The 27,477-nt window shown below is 35.4% G+C and overlaps 1 protein-coding gene across 9 annotated transcripts in view; it reads right to left on the reverse strand.

Annotated features, from left to right (window-relative positions):
* Positions 1–27,477, reverse strand: part of MYCBP2 (MYC binding protein 2) — a 283,512-nt gene that overhangs the window by 104,076 nt on the left and 151,959 nt on the right. For all 9 annotated transcript variants that reach the window (XM_049647093.1, XM_049647092.1, XM_049647095.1 and 6 more), the window contains 13 exons: positions 25,637–25,828; positions 23,303–23,509; positions 22,341–22,472; positions 20,594–20,772; positions 18,832–18,974; positions 17,272–17,372; positions 16,389–16,607; positions 9,942–10,167; positions 8,800–8,918; positions 8,031–8,118; positions 5,159–5,208; positions 2,579–2,751; positions 966–1,110 (listed from right to left, as the gene is read on the reverse strand). In XM_049647093.1, coding sequence (XP_049503050.1) covers positions 966–1,110; positions 2,579–2,751; positions 5,159–5,208; positions 8,031–8,118; positions 8,800–8,918; positions 9,942–10,167; positions 16,389–16,607; positions 17,272–17,372; positions 18,832–18,974; positions 20,594–20,772; positions 22,341–22,472; positions 23,303–23,509; positions 25,637–25,828 — 1,974 coding nt within the window. The remainder of the gene's footprint in view (positions 1–965; positions 1,111–2,578; positions 2,752–5,158; positions 5,209–8,030; positions 8,119–8,799; positions 8,919–9,941; positions 10,168–16,388; positions 16,608–17,271; positions 17,373–18,831; positions 18,975–20,593; positions 20,773–22,340; positions 22,473–23,302; positions 23,510–25,636; positions 25,829–27,477) is intronic.

Below are 27,477 nucleotides of genomic sequence, written 5' to 3' on the forward strand. Positions count from 1 at the left end.
TTTTGGGTAAATACCCAACAGTGTTTACTAGATCGTCGGGTATTCTATTTTTAACTTTTTGAGGAACTGCCATCATTTCTAATTTAATATGTATCAATATTATATTTTAAATTAAATGTTGTTTCAATAGTACCAAATACAGAATGTATTAGTGTCTTTTAAAAAATACATACAGGGCGCCTGGGTGGCTCAGTTGGTTAGGCGTCTGACTTTAGCTCAGGTCATGATCTCACAGTTTGTGGGTTTGAGCCCCATGTAGGGCTCTGTGCTGACAGCATGGAGCCTGGACCCTGGTTCAGATATTGTCTCCCTCTCTCTCTGCTCCACCACCCCCACCCCATGCTCTGTCTCTCTCTGTCTCTCAAAAATAAAATAAAACATTTTAAAAAAAGTAAAAAAAATATATATACAAAATTTTAAAATGTGTTCCTTCATCGATTTATTCAACCACTTTATATTAAAGGCCTTCCCTCTGTGTGCATATATGAACACTTTTTTATCCTTCCCTTGAATCACTCTATCTCCCAGCTAAATGTAAAAAACAAACAATAAAACATATAACTTGGAGGGTACCTGTGTGGTTCAGTTGGTTAAGTGTCCGACTTCAGCTCAGGTCATGATCTTGCGGTTCATGAGATCAAGCCCCCCTCACCCCCCGCCGCCCCCCAATCAGGCTCTGTGCTAAGCTCGGCGTCTGGAGTCAGCTTCAGATTCTGTGCTTCCCACACTCTCTCTGCCCCTCCCCCGCTCACCATCTGTCTCTTTCTAAAAATAAACATTAAAAAAAATAACAACTTGGAAAATTAGGTGCTAATTAATATAAGTCCTTACACAATTTTTCAGCTTCCTCTATTGACAAATATAAAGACAGTACTGCAAGTGGACTCTAAACACTTGCTTTTTCTAAAATTTTGTTAGTAATAATAGTGCTTTGATGACTATTAATTTAATTCTGATATAATTACCTTCATATTGGGAACATGTACTACATCCCCATATTGGTCTTTTGTTTGAACAGTTATGGTGGTAGGCCAACCACAACGAATATCATCCTTGTTCAGGATCAAAGATGTTTTCTGAGGATCAGCATAGGAATCTGGTTGAAGCCACCTAGCAGTGATGAAAAAACAAGCAAAAAAGTAAACACTCATAAATACCTTCAATGATTAACGTGAAATTAAGCCAAATGAGTAACCCTTGTACCAAATAATATCTTCATTTCCAATTCAGTGACAATCACAAGTGTCTCCCTTGCAAATTGTTAGTGACGCATTCATTAAAAATATATGACAAAGTACAGGAGGTTTCTGATGTTTTTGTAAATAGAAATAATTTTAAAATCAGAAAACTTGAAATTTTAACTACAGCTGACACAAAATAACCAAGAAAACAAATTTAGGTTGTGTATATTTGAAGTCCCAGTACACTCATGCTTACTGAGGGAGGTCTGCCCAGATTTGCCAGCCTGAAAATCTGAGAAAGAACAACTCATCTGTAAAAGCAGTGATAGTAATGGCATTCTGCTGCCTGAGAACAGTTAGGTTAAAGATGTACTGTTCATCTCCTGTTCATCCAGTGTCTCAACTATCTTCCCTATTACCTTCCCTTCCATGTAAATTTTGCCAAATTTCTACACTTTGGGATACCCATTCTTCTTTTTTTTTAATAGGAGAAACGGATAATCTTTTTTTTTAAATGCTTATTTATTTTTGAGAGAGAGTGTGCACAAGTGGGGGAGGGGCAGAGAGAGAGGGAGACAAGGAGTCTGAAGTAGGCTCCAGGCTCTGAGCTGTCAGTGCAGAGCCTGAAGCAGGGCTTGAACCCACAAGATGCGAGATCATGACCTGAGCTGAAGTCAGGCACTTAACTGACTGAGCCACCCAGGTGCCCCAAGATATTCATTCTTGAATTCATTCCATGATCTACATTCAAGTTGTCCTGGGAGATAAGTTACAAGTAATTCTGTCATGTTTTATGTAAAGATGTCCACAAAGTTAGCAGTGAGGCTGACTTAAAAAAATTCCCTATTCTCCAATCACCATTTTGATTTTTCAAAACTAAAGAGGAACCTCTTTATTTTTAAAATTAGAAATGGGAAGAAGTTAGACTTCTATATTTACTAGTAAAATCACACAAGCCAGCATATTTTTTCTTTTCATAAAAAAAAAAAAAATAGCAACAAGATAAATGAGAACTCTATAACCCCAAATGATTTCATTAAAATTCTAAATATATTTGTATTATTTGTAGGTTTTATAAGAAATCATATTAAAATAACATACGGTGATAAATTTAAGTTTAGTCTAAAATTCCTAGACCTCTCAATTATTCCATGTGCTCCATCTATTTTTTAAATAAATAAAAGTTCACCTAGGAAACTTTAAAATAATCAACTAACAACTACCATATACTTTAAAGATATTTTAAAATATTTACCATTTTATACTTCGGCAAGTTCAAAACACATAAACCAGATTCTTCCGGCTTCATTTTAACATCTTTCCCTTTCATTTCTCTTCAGAAATGAAGAGTGAGGCATGCCCTGAAATAAGTCACTGTAGCACTTAAAGCACATTACCTTGCAAGCCTCCCACCACTTGATCCTGGAACACAGGCAATAAAATCATCCAGAAAGGACTGTTCATTGCTTTGGATTTGAAGTGGTAAGTTTCCTTCAAGTGCCTCTAATATAGTTGGTGAATGAGAAAGAGCTAAACCCTTTCCAAGAATACCAGAATGGGTTTTGCACACCTGTTGGGTAAAAGACAATATTCATGTATTTGAAAACATACAATTTTAATTACATGAGTTTCTTGAACTTTCACACAATTTTAGGTAGGCCTCTTCAGGGAAAGCATTTTCTCTCCATGCCCCAGTGCTCCTGTAGCCTACAAAGTATAAAACAAACCTCCAAGAGGGAAAAATATGGGATAGTACTTCCAGCCTCCTTCCTCCCACCAAAACAAGTAATGTCAGAGACGTGCAGGTTGAGAAGGTGCATCTCCTCTCGCTCTACTGGGCCAGGGCTCCCTTCTGCAGCCAGCTGTGGAGGCCTCTCATCTTTTGTGTCCCCATTAGTGGCATCTTTCATGGGTGGATTATCTTTGCTCTCTTAGTTGGGTGGCTACCAAGGTCCTGCCTTGGACAACATGTGGATACAAGCCTGACTGTGGCTGCACATAAACTCCATTAGTCTGTCTAAGCCTCAATTAAAATTAAGAAAAAGAGGCAGATAACAACTGAAATTTTAGTTTTCACTGACCTGACAAGCAAACTTTACCTTTTTGAAAGATCTGCTTTAAATGCTGAAACTCTAGAAACTTTTTAATGACTATGTTATAAATTTTGAAACAAAATATTTTTCATAGAAGAAGATTATGCTTCCACTACTATGACACTTATACAACAGTACCTTCTGCATTCTCTGAGATATACAATTTCAAAAATCATGACCTTTAAAATCAAACAGATTTGAGTTCAATTCCTGACTTTTAGACAAGCACTGCTGTGTACTCTTGAGCTAAGAGGTTACACACCATTCCTGAATCTGCAAAATGTATAAACTGGTAATCAAATAACATCTCTCTTCTGTAGTTACTGCAAAATTTAAATTATATAACACATACAAAGTGCACACTATGCTGCCTAACAAGTAGTAGGTATTAGACCACATGACATCTACCTTATGTGCCAAAAATGTGGGCAATCTGGGATATGAGGGTTTTTGTCTTTAACAGAAGCACAATAAACATCTCTTTGTATCAGGCCTAAATGACATTTTATAAACCATTATAATCTCTGTAAGGATAAATAACATATGAACTCCTTGATGGTTCTCTTTAATTAGAATGCTGTCTGATACATACTGTATTTATTAAATCTCTATTGAATTTTTATTTTTTTACCTTAAAGTACAAAAATACATACTGTATTTATTAAATCTCTATTGAATTTTTATTTTTCTATCTTAAAGTACAAAAATTTAACTCTTTTTTAAAAACAAAAACAGGGGCTCCTGGGTGGCTCAGTCGGTTAGGCGGCCGACTTCAGCTCAGGTCATGATCTTGCAGTCTGTGAGTTCTGGCCCCGTGTTGGGCTCTGTACTGACAGCTCAGAGCCTGGAGCCTGCTTCAGATTCTGTGTCTCCCTCTCTCTGACCCTCCCCTGTTCATGCTCTGTCTCTCCCTGTCTCAAAAATAAATAAACGTTAAAAACAATTAAAAAAAAAAAAACAGAAAAAACCAAAAACAAAAGCTGGTGGGTTTTTAAAACGTAGAAGTTTCTTAACATTATTGAGGATACCAGGGCTCTCTATAATTGGAGCATAGTAATCAAGATCATGGACTTTGTCACCCAATTGCCAGAGGTCAAATTCTAGCCAGCTGCTTACTAGCTATGTGATTCTGGGCAAGTTACCTAAGCACTCTATGCCTCCTTGTAAATGGAAAGTAAGAGTTTCTCATTCATGGGGCCACTATGAGGACTAAATGAGTTAAAATATGCCAAGTGTTTGGAATAGTACTTGATAAGGTCAGGATCAAATAAATGTTTGTTTTTATTATTACTGCTATGATCAATTCACCTTGGGAAGTGAATAAGATGAAACAACCAGCTATAGGTAACAGTTGACGTGGATACTAGCCTCTGTCTCCTAATTAGCTGAATTCTTAGACAAGTCACAGAACTTCCTTGAACTTCAGTTATTGTAACTATAAGATGCAAGAGAGAATACTGACCTCAAAATGTAAATGCTAAAAACAGATAATATTAAAGATACAATAAAATACTCTATAGAAATTATTTAAATTACTACTACTAACACCCATTTCCCTCTTTTTCTGACCGGTAAATAAAACTTTTGAGATCCAATTTAAATGTCAACAGCTCTGCAAAGCCCTTCCCTAAACCCTTGGCACTTGGTAACTTCCTTCTCTGGCAGGATTTATGTTCACTTCAGATTTAACAACCTCCATGCAGCACAGCAAGGACTCACCTGGGTTTCTCCTATCAAGATATTATAAGTTATTATTATCTGTCAATAAACAGAATGAAGTACTTAATGAAAGCCCTATATTCAAGAAAAATAAGGTTGATCTGAATGAAAATACTGCTTTCAAATCAATGTACAAATTTATCCTTACGATGTTTGTGACAATACCTGCAATGCAGCCTCTTCAAGAATTTCAAGATCTTCCTCTAATTCATTACCTGTTGTGTAAATGAAAAGTTTTAGTAACATATATTAATACTTAGTTTAACTTTTTTTTTTTTTTTACTTTATGTATTTATTTTGAGAGCAAGAGCAGGGGAGGTGCAAAGAGAGGGGGGCAGAGAAAGAGAGAGAGAGAGAGAGAGAGAGAGAGAGAGAGAGAGAGAGAATGAATCTCAAGCAGGCTCCATGTTGTCAGCGCAGAGCTGGACATGGGGCTTGAACTCATGAACCGCAAGATCATGACCTGAGCCGAAATCAAGAGTAGGATGCTTAACCCTCTGAGCCACCCAGACACCTCACTTAGTTTAACTCTCTAGTCCTCTGCATTTATTCACACCTTTTTCACAATTCAGATATTCCAGATTGGAAAGAACTATTATCACTCTGGATCAGTCTCAGTGCTTTATGTTTTAAAATGTATATTTCAGTGTAAATATAAGGCTATTAATTCTCAAGGCAATACTCAAAAGGTATCTACCAAGTGATGTGCAATACACACACACACACACACACACACACACACACACACACACTACATTTAGGCATATAAATGTGCACTTTTGAATTTAGTGTATTCAAATTCCCCTCTATCTCCCAAAATGAAGGGACTAGTTACTCAGAATCTGGGCCTTTTTATTTTGGTTATCTTATACAAGAGCTATCTATACCTTTAGTAAAAAGAGTAATTTACAGGAAAACATAAGATAGTGAGTGTATCCTCCATCCATTTTCTCCTTTATTGCTTCATATAAAACATATTTAGGGGCACCTGTGTGGCTCAGTCGGTTAAGCGTCCGACTTCATCTCAGGTCATGATCTCATGGTTTGTGAATTCAAGCCCCATTGTGGGTTCTGTGCTGACAGCTCAGAGCCTGAGGCCTGCTTCAGATTCTGTGTGTCCCTCTCTCTCTGCTCCTCTCTGCTCATGCTCTGGATCTCTTGCCTTCAAAAATAAAGCAACATTAAAAAAAAACCAACCATATTTATTGAATTTGCTTTGATAGTTTAATTAATTTAAAAACTATTACTAAGGCAATACATGTTCAAAAGGAAATATTCAAATTTTGCAGAAGTGTAGAATGAAAAATTCTCCTACCTACCTCCTTCTGAAAATAAAATGTCAACAGTTTATGTATTATTCAAGAAACTTTGTGTGCAAATAAGTACATGTGTGTGTGTGTCAACATATATACTCATGCACACATACACATATATTATTATATATATATAACATAATATTCACGAAGAATGGGACCCTCTTCTGAAACTTTTCTCAGTTAACATAATTAGGAATTTTTCTTGGTCAGAACATAGAAATCTCTTTTTGTTGTTGTTTTTTAACAGTCTCATGTATTCCCCTTGTATGTATCATTACTTATTTAACCAGTTTCCAACTGACAGATATTTTAGTTGCTTCTATGTTTTACAATCACAAGCACTGCTATATTAATATCTCTCTTACAACATATATTTTTTAAGCATTTGTACAAGTACATACAAAAATTGCTGTATCAAAAAGTATGCGGCATGTAAAATTTGAACAAATTTCCTCCAAATTTCCTTTGGAGGAAATAACAAATTTCCTCCAAAGGCTACACCCATTTCCTTCATATAAAGAGAACACAACATGTCTCACTTCCTCATACCTGTGTCGACATTAAGTAGGAGCAGGGGAACTGAGAAGCATGGAAGGGAGCAGGAAAAAAGGAAGGAAGAAAAGAGCAGAGAATGAGAAGGGAGGAAGGAGGGATGAGGTGGAAAGGGTAGTCTTCGAGGGAGGAGCTACAAATGAACTTCTGAGGGTGAGAACTGGGGAAATACAATAATAATGTCTTTTACTCCCAAACACTGTGAAGATAAATGTTAAACCACGTCTAAGCATCATAGAATCAGTAAATATTTCTAACCTTAGTTTCATCTTTACCATCCTGATCATAAATTGATTCACATACCACACAAATTTGTATCATTTTATAAAGAGGTATTGTTCCTGCCAATACCTCATTTCTCTCCTGTGCTTCACAGGAAAATTCTTCTAAAGAGCTATCTATATTTAACCTGCGTCTCTTTTCTGACCATCCATTCTCTCCCTCTACTCTAAAGGCCTTATGTTTCTCTCATCTCACTGATATATTTCTTATTGAGCATATATGTAACCAACAAGTCTCTCCACCCAATGGTAGATTTTAATTGACTTCTCAACTACATTAAAAAATCCCATCAATGTCCATTTTCCTGGTTTTACGCCTACCTCCTTCGCTGCTGTACCAGTATTTTTTATGTGCTCTTCCTCCCATTCTGTCCATTTTTGACACTTTGGCAGTCCCACCTCTGATCCTGGGCTATCTTCTCTTTCTCATTTGCATTCTCTTCCTAGCTCATCTTTCACATGGTCCCATGCCTTTAAATTTCAACTATGTTCAAATGACATTTCCTTTGACTTGTGCCCTGAGCGTCAGGCAATGAATATCCAACTGTCTAGTTGATATGTCCACAAGGATATTTAAGAAATTATCTCAAAACTTTTGGTTTAATATTATGTATCTAATGTTTAACCCAGTGTCTGACACACAGCGTGTATGTGCCTAAGAAGGGTTTGTGTGCATGTCTGTGTGTGAATAGAAAAGACTAGAGGATACTCTTCAATCTTCAGTACAGAAAACCCAAACTACCAGCATATTAAACAGTTATTACTCATGAATGTATGGGACTATTGAATTCATTTTGCTAATTTATTTCAGAATGCCCTAAAATAAACATATTCTACCCTTGAAATTTTTAACAAAATCATAAACACCTAATACTTGACCAGACTTACCAATAGGAAGTGCTAGATCCTTTTTCATCAAAGCGGCTGCACAAACTCCGCCAAGATTGGCTAATTCTTTTTCCAACTGAATGACACCCTGGAGAATCACAAAAATAAAATAAAATAAATGAAATGAAGTGAAATGAAATGAAAATAAGATAAAATGAGCTGCTTTAAAAAAATATTTGGAGGATAAAATATTTGGAAGATAATGTGGATTATCAACAAAATGTGATTTGCATCCAAGCATAACTTTTGAAACCAGAAAGAACAGGTCAACTAGTGGTTAAATTAAGAGTGGAGGAGGGTCAATAAAATGTCTACTGCATGTTATAAGGTCCAGGTCTACAGGTGCATTCCAAAGAATTTGTCATTCATTACTTTGAAGTAACATGATCATTTTTTTCACCTTGATTTTGTTTTATTGTGTGATTTGAAACATTTAGAATAGAAACTAAATTGGTCCCATTGGGAAAGCAGATTCTATTTTTTACTCAGAAAGGTACAGCCACCTGAGCAGGTTTGGAGCAGGTACAATTATAATTTCTGTTGCAGACTCTATTCTCTTCATGTATTAAAAGTAGCAAAAACAAACAAACAAACAAACAAACAAAACACTAAAAAACAAAAAACACTACACAAAATTAAACTACAAGGTATTTTAAATTATATTCTTTAAATTTCAGGCTTCGTGAACATAGGCAGCAAACACAACTTTAGTCAATAGCAGCCCTCAGAAACACAATCTTAACACAATGAGAAGATAATTCATTCCTACCTCATCAGGTCCAGGGCTAAACTCATATCCAATTGCAAAACATTTAAAACCATAGAAAGAAGCTTTGTCATCTTTCACATAATCTGATGCAGTCTCCAATGAAAAAAGGGCTTCATTTCCTAAGAAAAAAAAGCTAACATTGAGTTCAAAATCTGAAATGACTTTATTAAAGTTTCCCTTTTATCTATCTCAAGATAGGTAGCAATACAAATCAGTTATTAAAAAGCCCAGGCTTTTTGGGGGTGGGGGGTGTTCCTGTATCTACTTGAATATAATTGCTGAAAACAACTCTAGCCAACAACAGAATCATCTCAAGTGAATTGTTATTTTTCTTTATGATCAAGCTCTCCTCAATCAAATGTTCTACCTTCATGTTACATGAGCAATCGTTTTTCAATTATCTATTTCTAGGGTAACCTAGGTTAGTTAGCCTTTTCTGTTTCAGTCAGTAAGCAATCCTCTAACCTGGCTCCTTACAAACAAACAAGGCAGGTCAGACTAGAAGACAAAAGCTTCTGAATTCAAACAGGCTATGAATTTGGGGAATCACAAGAATATTTATGGTTAACTGGTTAAAAACACAACAGACTACATGCAGTTTTAATAATTTACAAACTTTCTTTGAAAGGAAAACATTAGCAATAGCAATAAAAAAATGCTTTCTATCTCTGACACCCCCCCCCCCGCCGCCCAACACACACATCCTCAAGCCTGAAGAACTAAAAACAACAGCTTTAATGTAACTCAGTACGTGAGGTGTTTCACCAATTCTCTTGAGTAGAAGAAGCCCTAAGTTCTCAAAGTCTAGCACTTATTGGGAAAATAAAAGATCAAATTCACTTCTTCCATAGTTTGTTCCCAACTATACAGACATCTACTCCTCAATATTAACCCTCTGCTTTGGTTAAGCTAAACTTTTTTCACAAGATCCTCATGACATTCTCTCTTTGAAAACTCAGTCGTGTTATGCCCTCTGTCTAGAGTCTTCTTCACTACTCAAGTGCACTCCAGATGCATAGTAGGTCTTGAAGAAATTCTTCTCAATGTTTGTAAACGTTTTCAATGTTGTATCCTTACTAAACATAATTGTCATAAATGCATATATTTTACCATATAAAACAGAAAATAAAAAAACAACTTACCTGGCAACACTAAAACCATAGTAGGCCACCCAGAGGACCCTGAAAATTTCTTTAATTCTATCCAGGAGTTAAGATTTTCATGAACAGATGTCAATTTTGGTCCATATCCTGAATTCTGAACAGTTCTGACAGGAATCAATAAACGGAGGACATCTTCTGACTGCGCAGTGCCACACTGGGGGTCAAACTCGATTGTCATCCACCGTACACATTCTGGGAACGTGACCTGAGGTCAATAGGCAAGAGGACACTTGTATTTGTTAAGAAAAATTCGATTGTTTTTTCCTATTTTAGACACAGGACATACTGTAAATATGATGCTTTAAACATACTGTAAACTAAATTTTAAGAAACTAATACAGTAGTTTCAATATGATTAGAAATCATGGTATTAATGTTCAATATCAATTGTCCCTATTCCCAACTTGCAATATCTACTGCTTTCTACCTAAAACTTGGTTGATATTACATCAATGTTTGTAAGTACACACTGGTAACACTGAAAAAATATTACAAGGTTGTTTTGATTTCCATAAACATTCAGTTATCTAATTTTGTGGAACTATATATATAGAAAATTTTCTATTTCAGTCAGTATGCATTTAAGGAATCTAAGTAGGTAAATGAAAATATAATTAGATGGGCAAAATATAAAGATATATTGATGGAAAGGAAACAAATCATTAAAATTTAAGGTTTTAGTCACTTTTAAGTTATCCACCATTCATAGTATCTGCTACAAATGATATTTTTCATTAGCAAAAAACTTCAGAACTTCATATATAATGAGAATAAAAAAATAAACTAAACACACAATGATGAAAACTTAGATTTTTATATTTTCCTAATCTAAAGTTTCAATGTAATATGAGTTTATGATGGCACATACTTATATGTATATTTTTAAGTAAGCCAATATAGTTTATTTTATTAAAGTTGAAATATGAAGGGTAGAAAAACTAAAAGTAATAAAATTGCCAAATACTAGCTATTGTGTTGAAAGTCACACAAACTAGGTCATAAAATGTATCTTTTTCCTTATCTTTTAAAAATCTTTTATTAGTATTTTTTTAAATATAATTTAGTGTCAAGTTGGCTAACATACAGTGTATACAGTGTGCTCTTGGTTTCAGGGGTAGATTCCTGTGATTCATCGCTTACGTGCAACATCCAGTGCTCATTACAATAAGTGCCCTCCTCAATGCCCATCACCCACTTTCCCCTCTCCCCTGCCACCCCCATCAATCCTCAGTTTGTTCTCTGTATTTAAGAGTCTAATATGGGTTTGCCTCCCTCTCTGTTTGAAACTATTTCTTCCCCATCCCTTCCCCCATGGTCTTCTGTTAAGTTTCTCAAATTCCACATAGGAGTGAAATCATATGTTTTTCTCTGCCTGACTTATTTCAGTTAGCATAATACCCTCCAGTTCCATCCACATTGCTGCAAATGGCAGGATTTCATTCTTTCTCAGTGCCAAGTAGTATTCCATTGTATATATAACCACATCTTCTTTATCCAATTCATCAGTTGATGGACATTTGGGCTCTTTCCATGATTTGGCTATTGTTGAAAGTGCTGCTATAAACATTGGGGCACAAGTGCCCCTATGAATCAGCACTCCTGTGTCCTTTGGATAAATTCCTAGTAATACTATTGCTGGGTTGTAGGGTAAGCTTCTATCATCATCATGGCAGACAGCATTCTGTCTTGGTAGTCGAATTACAATTAAGTGGGACCATGTCAAATAGTAAACTATGAAATGGTTATAGGATATGATATGACAGTTAGGAAATTCCCTAAGTATGATATTGATCTAAAAAAATTACCTAGAACTAAGGCAAACAGCTTTGGTACAGGATTAAAAAAAATCTCCACTTAAATGAAAAGCTCACCTTTGTTCATAATTACATAAATGCAAATTAAAACTAAAGTAAAATACCATTACTCCCACCAATTCTCCCATTATATTAGCAAAAGGCTCAAAATTTAACCACATACTCTGTTGGGGAGGCTGTGAGAAAACAAGCACTCTCAAACACTGGTGCTGGGGACACGAAACAGTATAACCTCAACAGGACTCTTTCAACCCTAGCAAAGATACATATGCGTTCAGCTTCTGTAGCAGTAACCCCAAACCTATGAAGCACATGGCTCCTCAGTCTATATTTGTTTGACCCAGTAATCCCACTTCTGGGGATGTGCTTTGAAGATATATTTCTAAATACATGAAAAAACAAACAAAAAAGCCCAACATTTACGTAAGGTTATTCATCGCAAAAAAATTAGCAAAATACTGAAAACACCTGAAGTGCTCACACACGCTACCTACTGAATAAACTATGATCCATCTTCACAGAGGAGCACTAACCAGTTGTAAAAAAAAGAATGAGGATGATCTCTTTAAATGATATGGGGAGATTTCTATGCATTTTATTACATTTCAAAAAGTACCAAACAGATTTGGTGTGCTACCATTTTAAATAAAAGAAAAACCTACATCTATATCCATCTATCTATTTTTTCAAAAATAAACACAGGAAGGAAACACCAGGACACTCAATGGAGTAAGCTGAGAAGCAGAGAAGGGAAAGGGAAGGGCCTCATAATTCTGAGCATGTTATTTTATATGATTTTATTTCTGGAGCCATGTTGATATTTTAAATACTGTATAAAGTTAAAAGATAAAAGTGGGGCGCCTGGGTGGCTCAGTCGGTTAAGCGGCCGACTTCGGCTCAGGTCATGATCTCGCGGTCTGTGAGTTCGAGCCCCGCGTCGGGCTCTGTGCTGACAGCTCAGAGCCTGGAGCCTGTTTCAGAGTCTGTGTCTCCCTCTCTCTGACCCTCCCCCATTCATGCTCTGTCTCTCTCTGTCTCAAAAATAAATAAACATTAAAAAAAAAAAGACTGATGATGTTGAACATCTTTAAAAAAAAAAAAAGATAAAAGTTAACCAAGATAAAGATAAAGATAAACAAAGAAGGATCAGGGAAAACTCACAAAAATTAAGTACAAAAAACCAAATAAGCCTAATTTTATAGCAAAGTGATTGTATAGCAACCTGCACATATAGATAAAAAGAATTACTCCAAGTAACTTCTGAATTTGGTACTTTGTTATCTAATGTCAGTGGGATATATTCTAAAGACAAACATTTTACAAGGAAATTGTTAATTTTACCCGGTAGTTTTATTTTTCACAGTGACACATAAATGGGATAGATATAAAGACAAGACTCCTTTAATGTTGACTAGAACTGGTAGGTAGTATTCAAAAACTGATGAAAACATGATAAAACATATAAAAAACATAAAATCCAGCTTGAATGAACTTCCACTGGCCAAATCAATTAAACTTTGAGAATTAAAATAATAACAGCAAAGGATTATAACATTAAACAAAAAGAAAATTCTTAAATCTGTATTGATATAAACACATAAAATAAATGAGTCAATGTGTGTTTAAAAGTGGAAGGGATGGAAAAACGGTCTTTTACAATAGAACACCAAATGGAAGGAATAACAGAATTAGAAAGCCACCGTTTTGCAACCACTATAGTAATAAGTGATTTGGGTAAGAATCACCAATGGATGCTAAAACTGCTGGGTAAAAATTTGTTAGGGAGTATTTTTTACACAGTCTCTAGCTCTCTACCCATAAGCCTTTTCAAAGAGAAAAAAGGTAGTTTTGGTGGAGAAACTTGCCAGATATCCTCTTAATCAAATGGTAAGTACTTCCTGACAAGAATACGGTATCAATTATGAACTGTTGCTGCCCAAAACAAGTAACCTAAGTTTAATCATTAGGAAACAATCAATCAAGTCCAAATAAAAGGACACTTCTACAGAACCACTGATTGTATTCTTCATAAATGCCAATGTCAAGAAAGACAAGGAAAGCCTGAGGCACTATTTCAGATCAAAGGAAACAGAGAAGACCTGACAACTAAGTGCAATGGATGAATCTGGGTGGATCCCAGATCTGGGTTTAGAAAAATGCCATGAATGCTGTTGTTGGGGCAGCTGGCAAAACATCTAGCTTATAATATCATGGTATACTGCTATTACGCATTATGGTAATAGAGCATCAATGTTAAATTCCCTAAATTTGACTAGTGTATTACTGATACACAGAAAAATCTCTGTGCTTAGGAACAAGGTGACTGTTCACGTTTGCAACTTACTCTTAAATGGTTCAGCAGTATCAAATACAGATAAATAAATACAACAAATGTGGCAAAATGTTAACTGATGAAGCCAAGTGAAAGGCATACAAGGTGATCATTGCACAAATCTTATTTTTTCCTACAGGTTTGAAATATTTAAAATAAAAGCTGAAACACATGGGGAATGAATATACACACTATCTCCATCTGTGTATGTGACTACACTTACGTTATAAAAAACGGAAGAATAAACTACAAAGTTATAATAAAATGAAATGCTACCTAGGATAGGGAAGGAGGGAACAGAGATTAGGGACAGAAATAAAAGCTAGACTTCTCTGAGTACTCTTTCCTTTATAGATTTGAGTTAGGACAATGTAATCATTTAAGTTGTTCTAAAACAAAACAAGATATAAAAAGCAGTTCCTAAAATCCTAAAATAAAAGAAATGATGCCAAATGTATGTCCAATTAGTGGCATAATCACACAGAGAGTGACTATTCCAACTTACATTAAACACAGTAATTGACCATACCCACTTACTTTAAAACACATTCATTTCTTTATACATCCTAGATGGGATATACCCAACATGACAAAACACACCCACACATATACACACACAGGAAATGAATAACTGAGTTTCTAATTCTAATATTCCCAGTGTCATTGGGAACAGGGATCTAGATGTATGACAAAAAGATTCAAGGGTAAGATCCTATGGACCTTATTCTGAATTAGTATCATCAGTACAAACTTCAGGTATTGTATCTTAAAAACAAAACAAAACAAAACATACACATAAATGTGTCTATACAGGAATATATACACATATATAAAAATAATATGTGCCTGTGTGTATAAATGCATGCACGAGTGACTGTATGTATCAGTTCTGTGCACTACAAATATTTAGAAACAATCACCAGCCCAAGAGAAACGAGTCAAATTCTTCTGCCAAATTTTGGCTCTAAAATACCAACACAAGAAATGTAGAAGATGAGCCTAGAATATCTTACACTAGTGAGGGAGGATGCTATGAATGACTACAAGGGGTATGTCTAAAGGATTCAGGAGGCAAGCTGAAGAGGCTCCTACCAACAAAGACATATGGTCCATTTTCTCAAATAAAATTCAAGGAAACAAAAAAAGAGTTGGAGGGGAACCTCCTCAAGTAGATAACAAGAGACTTGAGAGACATAATAACCAATCACAATGTATGGATCTTATCTGGATTCTAATTCAAACAATTAAAAAAGTTAAACTCTTATTTTGAATCTAACTCAATTAAAAATGTACATATTTGATGACATGAAGGAATTATTAGCATTTTCTGTATAATAATAATATAGTTACTTTTTATGGGTCTATATTTAAAGATACATAATAAAATATCCATAAAGGTGCTTTAAAATAATCTAGAAAGGGCAAAGTGGGTGGAGAATAAACAAATCAGGTCTGGTCAAGAGGTTGGGGTGGGGGTGGGGGTTGAGTTAAACAGGTGATGGGGATTAAGGAGTGCACTTGCTGTGATAAGCACAGGGTGATGTACGAAAGTGTTGAATCACTATATTGTACACCTGAAACTAATACTACACTGTATGTTAACTGGAATTTAAATAAAAACTTAAAAAAAGCTGGTAACTACTGAATCTGTGATGATGGATAAGTGCAGTGACTGTCTAGTCCTTTTATATGTTTACCACAGTGTATAATAAAAAGTTGAGTATTTTGCAAGCACATAAAACTTATAATCACATTGATGAATTAGACAAATCTTCCTTCTCCTCCTTAGCTTACATGATACAATTTAAGAAGGAATAAAGACTCTGGATACTCTGTAATAATATTATATTTATAAATGTTTTATTATTTTTTACATTATTTATATTAGAGCACTCGAAGTCCTGCATTGGATATGCAAATTTTCAGAGCTCAGGCTGTGGTATAAATAATAGCAGTTCAAACAATATGATTTTTAAATTTTCATGCTTATATCCACTACTATTACAATATATAATATGCAGTTGAACATTATATACTGCACTGGACTTATAAAAACATATGAGAACAATTCTCACAAATACTCCCAACTATACGCTTTAATGACAAAAATTCTATCTTAAACCCTTTTGTGGATCTGACAGTGCCTAACCACCTGATTTCTATATTTAAATACTATAAAAAACTATACTTCTAAACAGAGGCAAAGTATCCTGTAAGGCATCATTATAGAACATCAAACCAACTTTTAAATTTAAACTCTGCCCAGGAGTCAGCGCCTACCTTGTAGTGCATCACACATGCAGGTTTATAGGGGTGCTCACTCTCTATGACCGCATAGTGATTAGAGGTTGTACAAGCAGAGAGGCCTTGCTCAGGCTGGTTTCCTGTGGTGCTATCTGTTGACTGATTAGGATTGAATGCAGGGGGTGCATACTTCTGATTCAAAATGGCAACTGAGGGAAGTAACTGTTGGACAAGGCCAAAGACTTCTACAGCCACCTGGTATAAAAAGAAATGATTAAATGAGATAATAAATGTGAAAATTGCTTTAAAGTTGTTAATTACTGTAATTGTTGGCCATCCTTAATTACTAAGATATTATTAAGAGTTTCTTCTGACTAAATTTTTGCTCAAAGAGAAATTTTTTTTATGGAAAAAAAAGATTTACCTTAGATGTCTTAGATGTTATATGAAAATAACCTTGTCTATACTTTTAAACACTTTGCCTTTTTGTAATCTGTCGTAAACTAGGTTTTACTCAATCTTTATGCTAAAGAATCAATAGTTTATGATTTCCTCCATATCTTGACTATTTCTCAATTGTAAAATACTCCTACCTTGCTATTTTTATTCAAAAAGAAGACTTGGCATCAACCTCATAAACTACAAAAATCTACTTAAACTCTCCTTATATGTCATAACTCTAAAATATACTTCTCATTCCCAAATTCTTCAACTGTAAAGCCAATAAGTAAGCATAGTAATCTAGTCAACAATATGAAGAACAGAGAGGTTTAACTGATAACTTCTACCATTTTAACATGTCTATCTCTGTTATGTTACTTGTAACCCAGGTGCCTCAAAGATTAAAATGTTTATAAAGATACAAAGTCTAAAAAAAATATTAAAAAAATATTCAAAGTTACATAATTAAGTTACACACCTTGGGAATAGCAGCAGCTACTGGTCCTATGTAGGCTATAATAAGGGGAAGCAGCATGGAAAACAGACTGGAAGAACTAAGCAGTTCTGGAATGTCATCAGCTAAAAAAGGCATTAAAACTATAGTTAGAAGGTAATTTCACTGTAATGTATATATGCTATACTAAATCTATATTCTAGTCTCTTGAGCAAAATAAAATTATCACTCTTATAAAGGACCTGGCCCTATTCTAAGGGCTTTACTGACATAAGCCATATCAATTAATCCTCACAGTAAGACACTTGTATTATCTCTACTTTTTACAAGACGAAACCAAGGCACACACTGTTTAAATAACTCATCGAAAATCCTACAGCTGTAAAATGACAGAGGCAGGATTAGAACCTACAGCAATAGTCATGATGTTAACCACTACACCTGATGCCACACGTGGCTACATGTGTGACATTAGGCCAATTACTTAATTGGCATATGCCTCAGGTTACTCCTCTGTAAAAAGGATAGTAACAGTACTTCCCTCAGTGGGTACTACAAAGATTGAGTTAATATATGTAAAACATTAGAACAATGCCTGCACATATCAAGCACTACAAAAATGCTGTTATTAAGCTATATTGCCTTCTATTTTACCAAGAAACCTTTTGCTAAAGGACATTATAATCATTTACCCAATGAGCACGGTGCTGGGAAGATAAGTTGAGTCTAGACTGAGATCACCTTTATATTAAAGGCCAATTATTTCCAAATACTTCTTTCTAGATATGCTGTTGCATCGGCATAGGATTCAGTTATTTAAAAATACAGTTTCTTAGCCCAGCCCAAACCTGCAGACTGGATGGGCCAAACATTTTTTATTTTTAGCAAGTTTCCCAGGTGATTCTGATGTGTACTAGGCTTAGGAACAAATGTTACAGATTACAGTAAGGCTGGGTGGGTTACAATGAATGCTTGTGTAAATGAACTCCATTGCCAGTGTGGAGGTGACTAGGTAGTTAGATGTGGAATGGGAGAACAGTGGCAGTGAGGCTGCTGGGATGTTACCCATCTATGGGGAAGAGGACATGTGCCAGCACCATGGTAGCTTGGACTATGGAAGAACAGACAGGGGAATACAAATTGGAGAGTTGCCAGTGGAAGAACTTATAGAACTGAAATCAGACAAGTGAGTTTGGGGAGATGTTTAGGGTTACCCAGACCTTTGGGTGAATGGTGATAACATTACTGGAAATATAGGAAGAAAAACACACCTTAAGGAGAAAATAAAATGCTTTCTGACTACTAAAGTAAGGATAAAGCAAAGACTCAGCTTTATCCTTGAGTTTTTCTTACTAGGTTAACTAAGGAAAAAATAGGTATCCGGTAACTGCTTTTGGACATTTTAAAAAGTTCTGCATTAGAATATGGAGAGTATGGCTGATCCAAAATGAATGTGTATGTGTGAGCAGATCTACAATGAATAAAACATTCTGGGATCCTACAAAATAGTTACTCTTCAGTAACTCTGTGTACAAGTTAGGGAATAAAGAATCTAAAATATGACTATTAAAAGAAAAGTCTTACCATCCACAGCAAGAGCTCTGTGCAAGAGGTCTTTTGCAGCTCGAACAACAGTGCTTACCACAGAGAGAGCTCTGCTACAGTTTTTATCTTCTTCATTGGCTTTACTCAGAAGCTGGGATTGTAAATCTCCATCAAATTCACTCCTGTAACAGGAGTAATACATGAGATTATTTTACATGGTAGGTAAAACATGATCTAACTCTAGTTAGATCAGAGCTCCTCACTTAAAGTTAAAAAAGTTAAAGTTGTAACCGTGCAATTTCAAGGAGTGACAGGACTTCAAAGAAAAATACAGCCGGATAAGGATATAAAGTTATTTTAGAAAAAGACCAAAGAGAGTCTGTATCAGGAACTGATATTTAAATAAAGGCTTGAATTATGTTAAAAAAACAAAAAGCTGACGATAAAATATTCAGGCATAAGGAATAGTAAGATAAAGGTTCAGACAAGAACAAGACCGGCAAGTTCAAGGAACAGAATGAAGACGAGTGTGACTGGAATGAAAGGAGCGTGGAGGGTGACAGGAATCACACCATGTGAGCTCCATAAGCCTCCATAAGACCTTGCATTTCGTACTGGGATGGGAAGCTGTGAGGGGATCGTGAGCAGGGGCAGAACTTGGCCTGATGCATATTTCTGTGAAACCCTTCTGGCTGCACTGTGCAGACTGACTGCAGGAGGGCCACCAAAAAAGGTGGGAGGGAGACTGGGGGGGAGACTGGGTTAGAAGCTATGATTGTTACGCAGGCGGCGGCAGTGATGGTTTGAACTGAACTGATAATTATGGGAGTTAGAAAAGGTCAGACTTAGAACATTTTAAAAGCACAGCTGCCAGGACTTGGTGATAGAAAGAGTGAGAGAAACAGGGAAGTCAAGAAACTCCAAGGTGCTTGGCTCCAACCATGGATGGGGAGGAGCACTGTGACACATTAAACTACGATGTCTCACAGGTGACCTTAAGCATTGTTAAAGAGGACATGTTAAAAGCAGGTCATCTGGAGACCAATTACCTGCCTATAGAACCCAGGACCATACTTTACAAGAAGTGTGACTTTAGGCAAGGCATTTAACCCTCAACGTGTCTGTTCCCTCATCTGTGAAGCAGGACAAGCGCCCACCTCACGGAGTTACTACAAGGACTAGCTAATAACACAGGTCATGCACTGAAAACACATGTGTTAAGAACACCTTGTTATGTATCCTAGGGCCCCAAGAACTAGACTCAGAGACATCAAAATATATTGCAGACTGGATAACAGAACCAAGGCAAAACTAGTACTTGGATAGAAGTGATCTGATCACTAATCTTTAGTATTTTTAAAAAAGAAATGAACTGAATGTTTTTAGTATTTTTGGTATTTTTAAAAAAGAAATGAACACACATGCCCAGGAGATAAAAATTTCGAAGATATTAAAGAAGTAACGACAAAAAAAGGGAAGTAACGACAAAAACATTTTAAAGCATTCACCTTTACAGTGAACAGTGAAAAAATAGAAATATATTAATATATATATATAAACCATGACCCTGGGATCATGACTTGAGCCAAAATCAAGAGTCAGACACTCAAACAACTGGCCCACCCAGGTGCTCCTATGTATTAATATGAGATCTTTTTACACAAATCAGCACAAGTATGTGCAAGGAAGTTATGCTGCATAATTTAATTATAACTATGCATTTAGCATTTTTTACCTTGATATCAAACTTTATGTGTTCTGTTGCTTTAAAATGCCCCCTTCCCTGTACATACACACTCACCTATAGTACAGGATCTGTGGAATCTGTCCTCTGGTTTGATTTGTACCATTACTACTCAAGCTGCATGTGCTGAATGTGAATGTCACGCCGTCCGGGCACTGAACTGTGGTCATTCCTCCATCTCCATTGGCTGTACGACTTCCATAGTTCCTCAAGCGCACAGCATATTTAACATTTTCCTTCACAATAAAGATGTAAAACATGTTTATAATGTACAGAGGCTATAAAAAAAACTGGGCCAGTATACTGAATTTCTTTGTCCTATTTATAGATGATTTGGTTAAGCACATTTTTAATGAATGAAACAGGAAGATAACTCTTAATGATGTTTATTATTAAAAAAAAAAAAACTGTACTAAGTACTTCGTGTGCTTTGATTAAGTTAATCCTTAAAATAACTTCATGAGGTAAGTACCATTACTATTCCTATTTTACAGATGAGGAATCTGAGACACAGAGAAGTTACGTAAGCCATCCAAAGGCACACAGCTGTTAAGTGATGGAATGAGTATTTGAATATAGGCAGTTTGACTCTAGGCCCATAAAGAATACTAACCATAACAAAAGATTTAAAGTACATAATCTAATTATTTTTCTTTGATGAGTTTAACTTTTGAAATAATTTTAAGTGTGGGAAAAATAGTGGTGAATCTACTATATTTTATTTAAGAGACACTCAGAGATAGAAACAGATAGGTGGAGAAATGAGAAGAAATATCCATAAGCAAAAGTTGTCCCAAATAAGATGTACCGTGCATAGAAAATATGAGATACAGACACTGGTGCCTTATGATCTATGATATACACTTCACAGTGAAAAGATTTTTTTTGTTTTTTGGTACCCTAACTCTTTTTGATGAGGCCTCTGATGAACTTCTCTTATCCCAGATTCTGTTCTATAATAAAAATTATAATTTACAGTTGAATTCAGAATTACTCCATTCATAACTACTTTAAGATTAGGTAGAGGCGCCTGGGTGGCTCAGTCGATTGAGCATCCGACTACGGCTCAGGTCATGATCTCACGGCTCGTGAGTTTGAGTGCCGCCTCGGACTCTGTGCTAACAGCTCAGAGCCTGGAGCCTGCTTTGGATTCCGTGTCTCCTTCTCTCTCTCTCTCTCTGTCTCTCTCTCTCTGCCCCTCCCCCACTCATGCTCTGTTTCTCTCTGTCTCAAAAATAAATAAACATTAAAAAAAATTTTTAAAAAAGATAAGACTTCTGTTTTGGTAAATAGTTACGTTACATGAAGTAATAAACAACTTTTATATAAAGTAATAGTAACTTTAATAGTTAATATGATCTATTAAGGCCATTTTTTAAAAAAGAGTTTGGCACAATAAGAGAAGAAAAGACAGGAACTAATATTTGCTGAGTTTCTATACTGTACTAGACATTGAGGCAAGTACTTTATTATTTAATTTCATCTGAACAACACTACAATGTAGGTACAATCCTTCTGAATCTTCAGATAAGCCTCAGAGTGGTTAAATAACATCTAATGTCTTTAAGCTATGTGAAAGTGCAGGCATCTGAAGCTAGTTCTGCCTGACTCCAAAACTAAACAATACTTTCTACTATACCAGACTTTAAGAGATCTTTTGCAAAAATACAATACAGTACAATATAAGGAGTATAGTAGCGACTCTATAAACATTTTAAGCATCACAAAAAGGAATACTTTTCATTACTTTTTAAGTAAACTACATAGTACCTCTTATTTATAAAAGAAACGTAACTGAAATTACCTTTAAAGGAACAACTTTGTCAAGTCTGATTTCAGCTATATCACTGGGTGAGTCATCTGTTGTATACGTTCCTTTGACTAATTCTAGAGATGTCCATCTGTGAGAATGAGTCGAATCTCCTGCATGTTCACTCTAATTAAAACAAAAACAAAACCCATCCTATTCTTAATTTTGTTTTATTGTTTTTAAGCAGTTTCTTTCCTTGCATATGAAATTATCCATTAGCATTTCCCCATATATAATGAAGAAAAAAAATTTTAGTAAATTATTTATTTTTATCTGATTTCCTGAGGAGTCTACAACCTAAATCATACAAATGGGCTTTTCTCATCTGATGTCTTAAAATGATTTCCACTTCTTCATAAGAAGAGTGCTAATCTAATTAAAGAGCCTAATGAAGTAGGACATAATTTAATTGCTAAAGAGAATCAAGATACAGATAGATTTCTATTTTTTATGAAATGATTTACATGGTAACTTTTTGTCCCATTTTAATAAAACTTTGTGAAAACTCAGGTAATTTAAATAATTTAGAGAATACAGCAAGATAGCTTAATCAATTAATGAAAACTATCTTTACTAAGAATAATCCATTTGCACTCTATGACAAAACTGCTTTAGTCATGGATACAGGTAATAATACTGATCTGAATACTGTTCTTGTTTCTAAAAAACTACAAAAGCAAAAAAATTACACAAAAGTTATAATCAGAGGCTTAGCTCTATAATTTCTAGTATTTTCATTTACCATCTCCCCTGTAAGTGCAAAAAATATGAGGCAGAAGTGATCCAGAATGGCACAGAAGCAATCATGCAGAATCACTCTTTCCATTTCTTTAATGTCTTCCACGACTAATGACTAATCTGCTAAACCCTCAAAGATTTGGACACTCTTACTATGATAATGGTAAGTCCTGATGCACAACTTACACACAAGATGACACTGTTAGAGTGGTACTTACGTCATCAACTAACACCTCTAATTCATATTCATGAATTCCACCTCCTCCATAGACAGAAAAACCAACCACAACTATTCCTGGTTTGTCTACTGAAAAACAGATTGCATCAGGGGACCCATTCCCAGTGTTCCAACTTCTTCCCTGACTTGTTTTTGTGAATCGGTTAGCACTGGCTTTAACAGAGTGGAGAGAATTAAGTCCATCAACCTATGAACAACAAAAGCAGTTACACATCAGTAGTCTGTACCTTAGTGTTAATAATATACCTACAACAAAACTATCTCCAAATTTCTAAGAAATTCAAAAAAATAATCTACATTTAAGAAGTAAGTGTGAAACTTTCTAAACATACATTCTATTAAGAGATTATATAGCAATAAAATTATATAGATTTTATCATTCTAAATTCACAAATCATCACGGGACAGTATTTTCTTCTCTTAGTCATGCATTTCACTTAATTTATAATGCAGAACTATAAACATGTAAGTCATCGCAGTCATACATATGAATGAACTGTATCACTCACTCTGAAAAGAAATACCAAAATTTCATCAACATTCTGTGGACCAACAGTTTTCAATCTATGTGACATAGAGCTCTAGGAATTCTGGAGAGAATTAAGAATTAAGAGGTGGACTAAGTTTCCCCTCTTCAGTGGGACTATCCCCTCCTCTTATCTGTGAGTTTTCAAGACTTCATTTGCAGAAAATACATATACAAAAGTGAATATATATACATAACTACAACATCATTAATTACAGACTTTCATTAGAGAGGATCAGTGAACTTATTTTGGATTGAAAGTGCTCTTTTCAATTACAGAGCCTGCTTTTGATCTAAGTTGGCTGTAGAAATTTGAAAGACCTATAAGAGGGAAAAAATTGAAGTTTATGATTCTAACAAGAATTTCAAACTATTCTGGGAAAGAAGGAAATATGGATGTCTAAGTCATGACCTTTGTAAATTTCCAAGTTCGTAGATTAGGCACCTGCAATCGGAGCATTCTTTCTCATTAGAAAGTTAAGTTCATATGGGGAAAACCAGATAGTAACCTTCTGAGGGGGACCTATGCATCAGACTTTCCTCCAGGATCTGGTACAGAAGGGAAGCCTATTATACAGGCTGAATGACCAAGTGAAAAAAAGACAAATTAAAATTTTCTGACAAGGGGCTCAATGACCTCCTAGACCAAAGTCAAAGTGAACTAAGAAATGGAGGAAGTGGTTCCTAAGGTTAAATACTAAACTCTGCTCAGGTGCATGTAATCATTCAGAAATCCTAAAGGCTAAACTGTCGCTATGAATTAGTAATGAGTACACACTGGATAAATTAATTTAGAATAGATTCCAAAATAAGTCTGCAAGTAAGAAAAAGCAAAGGCTAGGGATTATAAAAGCAAAAGAGAGAAAAGATGTTATTTGGCAAGCAACTGAGTACATGCTAACTAATCAACATTTATTTGAATGATATAAGATATTTTGCATTGTGACAGGATTTTTAAAATCAACCTTCTGTCTGCATTTTGGGGAAAAAATTAGAAACATTCACTAAATTCAGTCAAAATGTTTAGATAAATTATACGGCAGAGCGAGCAGGACAGTGATATGATTAAAAATAATGTTATTTTATATAATGTGAAGCACTTTAAAACATATCAAAGTAGTTTTCTCAAACATACTAATATTCGATTCTTTTAAAATTTTGTGATAATAGCTGTGCAACAATGTGAATGTATTTAATGCCGATTTTCATAAAATTATTTTTTGCATTTTATGGGGTGCCTGGCTGGCTCACTTGGGGGAGCATGTGACTCTTGATCTTGGGTTGGGAGTCTGAGTCCCACGCTGGGTGCAGAAGTAACTATAAAAATAAATTAACTTAAAAAAATTACTTTTCCCATTTTACAGATGTCATTTGTCTTGTGTCAGTCAAGTGGGCAGAACTAAGGTTTAAACCTCTTTACCTTTTCCATACTGTGTGTTCCCTACTAGTAGCCCCATTTCTATTCCTCATGGGCCAGCAATGTGAACTATTTTGGAACATGGCAGTGAGGTTGTACAATGGGGCAAATAAGAGGAAAACATACAGTGTGTATCGCTGTGACGTCTTGGGGAAACTGGTGAGAGAGGAAGCAAGCAACAGCACAGAAGAGGTGTAAGGAAGGGAAAACCAAACAAACAGCCTGCTTGAAGGTTTTTTATTTTTATTTTTTAAGAAAACAGTACAAATAGGATTAAAATTAGTTTATACAAAGACAAAATATATGAAAAAAGAAATTACGTGGCAAGCTTAAACATGTGCTTATTATCCAGTCTCAAAATAAAACATCACCTCAGATCCCAGGGCTGATGCTGTCAGTTCACTGACAATACTGGCCAGCAATCCACAGGTGTTGGAAACCAGGTGAGAGGAGAAGAGCTCATTTTCTCTCCTCAGGCTGTTCCTGACTGGGAGCACAACAATGACCAGCATTTTCTCCAGAACTTCACGGAAGCTTGTCATACCTGAGATATTCTCTTCACTCTATGATAGATGGAAGAAAAAAAAAAGTTCCAAATACTGCTTTATCTTCCTTCACCTGAGTACTCAATTGCAAAATCTTATCTTTCTAAATGACACCCTTAAAATTCAGGTTTGACTCTATGTCTAGAAATCCATCCAGCTGTATGTGGAACCACTGACTTTACTTTTACTGTTCTTTTTTCAATTATTAGTCTCTGTGTATCACAAAAGTACCACATATTTACAAGATGTATGTGTTTTTGTTAGCTTTGACTCATTTTCACTTACTCTCTTATTTAACTTCTCAATAATAATTATATATGACAGAAAAACACTCCTCCTATTTAAAAAGCTTTTTCAATAGGACAAAATTCCAATCTAAGATAATTATTTCTGGTATAGTTACAGGTAAAACAACTGGGAAAGTCTGTACAAATCTTTTTTCTAATAAAACTTTTTCTGTACATGCATGTAATAAAAATATGGAATTCTACTACAAATACTCCTATGCAGTTTTACAATTTCTTCTGTACTTGACTTCCTAAATGAAGATAAGACATTCCAACCCCTACCAATAAAAATTTCAAGATAAGAAATTATAAAGTCCCAACAAAGACCAAGGGGAAAACATAGGTCTTTTTTTCCAGAAACCAAGTGAAAAGATGATTAAGTTAGTTGATGTCCAGCATGAACATTATTTATATTTTTTACCATCCTCAGTATCATTTAGCCCACTGTGGACACAGCGCAAAATGCATCCAGTTTCATGAGGGGACAATTGTGACCAATGACCCAATTTTACTGTGGACTAGAGAATCAAACAATTTGGAATTTAGTTCCAGTTTCTTCATAGGGCCTTAACTTCGTAAAATCAGGGAAACTATATACTCTGATTCAGTTATCAAAATCACCTAGTTGCACCCTGAATAGCCAAGTTTTTCCACAATACTTACATTCCATGCTGCTTTACAAGATACAGCAAATTCAACAGATTTCATAAAGTCATAAAATCTCAAGGTAGAAAAGGGTCTTTAAAGTTAAATCAGTCTTCCCAAGACAAATAAAATATGTAAATGAGGGTACATCCAACCCATTATAGAAAATTAAGTAACTTTTTAGTTAAAATAATCATGAGCATTATTTTAAACCACTCCCAACAGCTTTCCTTTTTGAGAGAGAGACAGAGACAGAGTGAGAAAGAGAGAGAGAAAATCAGGGGCAGAGACCAATGTGGGGCTCTATCTCACCACCGACAGGTGAGATCATGACCTGAACTGAAATCAAGAGTCAGATGCTTAATCAACTCAGCCACCCACGTGCCCCATCAACAGCTTTCTTAATGTGCAATCTTAAGCTAACAAAAAGTCACTTAGAAATAATCTTCCATCCTTGGCCCAAGAACTGAGAACCAAGATCAATGGAACAGAATAGACAACCCAGAAATGGACCCACAAACGTATAGCCAACTAATCTTTGACAAAGCAGGAAAGAATATCCAATGGAATAAAGACAGTCTCCTCAGCAAGTGGTGCTGAGAAAACTGGACAGCGACATGCAGAAGAATGAACCTGGACCACTTTCTTACACCATACACAAAAATAAAGTCAAAATGGATGAAAGACTTCAATGTAAGACAGGAAGCCATCCAAATCCTCGAGGAGAAAGCAGGC

The sequence above is a fragment of the Panthera uncia genome (genome assembly GCF_023721935.1).
Source record: "Panthera uncia isolate 11264 chromosome A1 unlocalized genomic scaffold, Puncia_PCG_1.0 HiC_scaffold_16, whole genome shotgun sequence".
In the NCBI taxonomy this organism is placed as follows: Eukaryota; Metazoa; Chordata; class Mammalia; order Carnivora; family Felidae; genus Panthera; species Panthera uncia.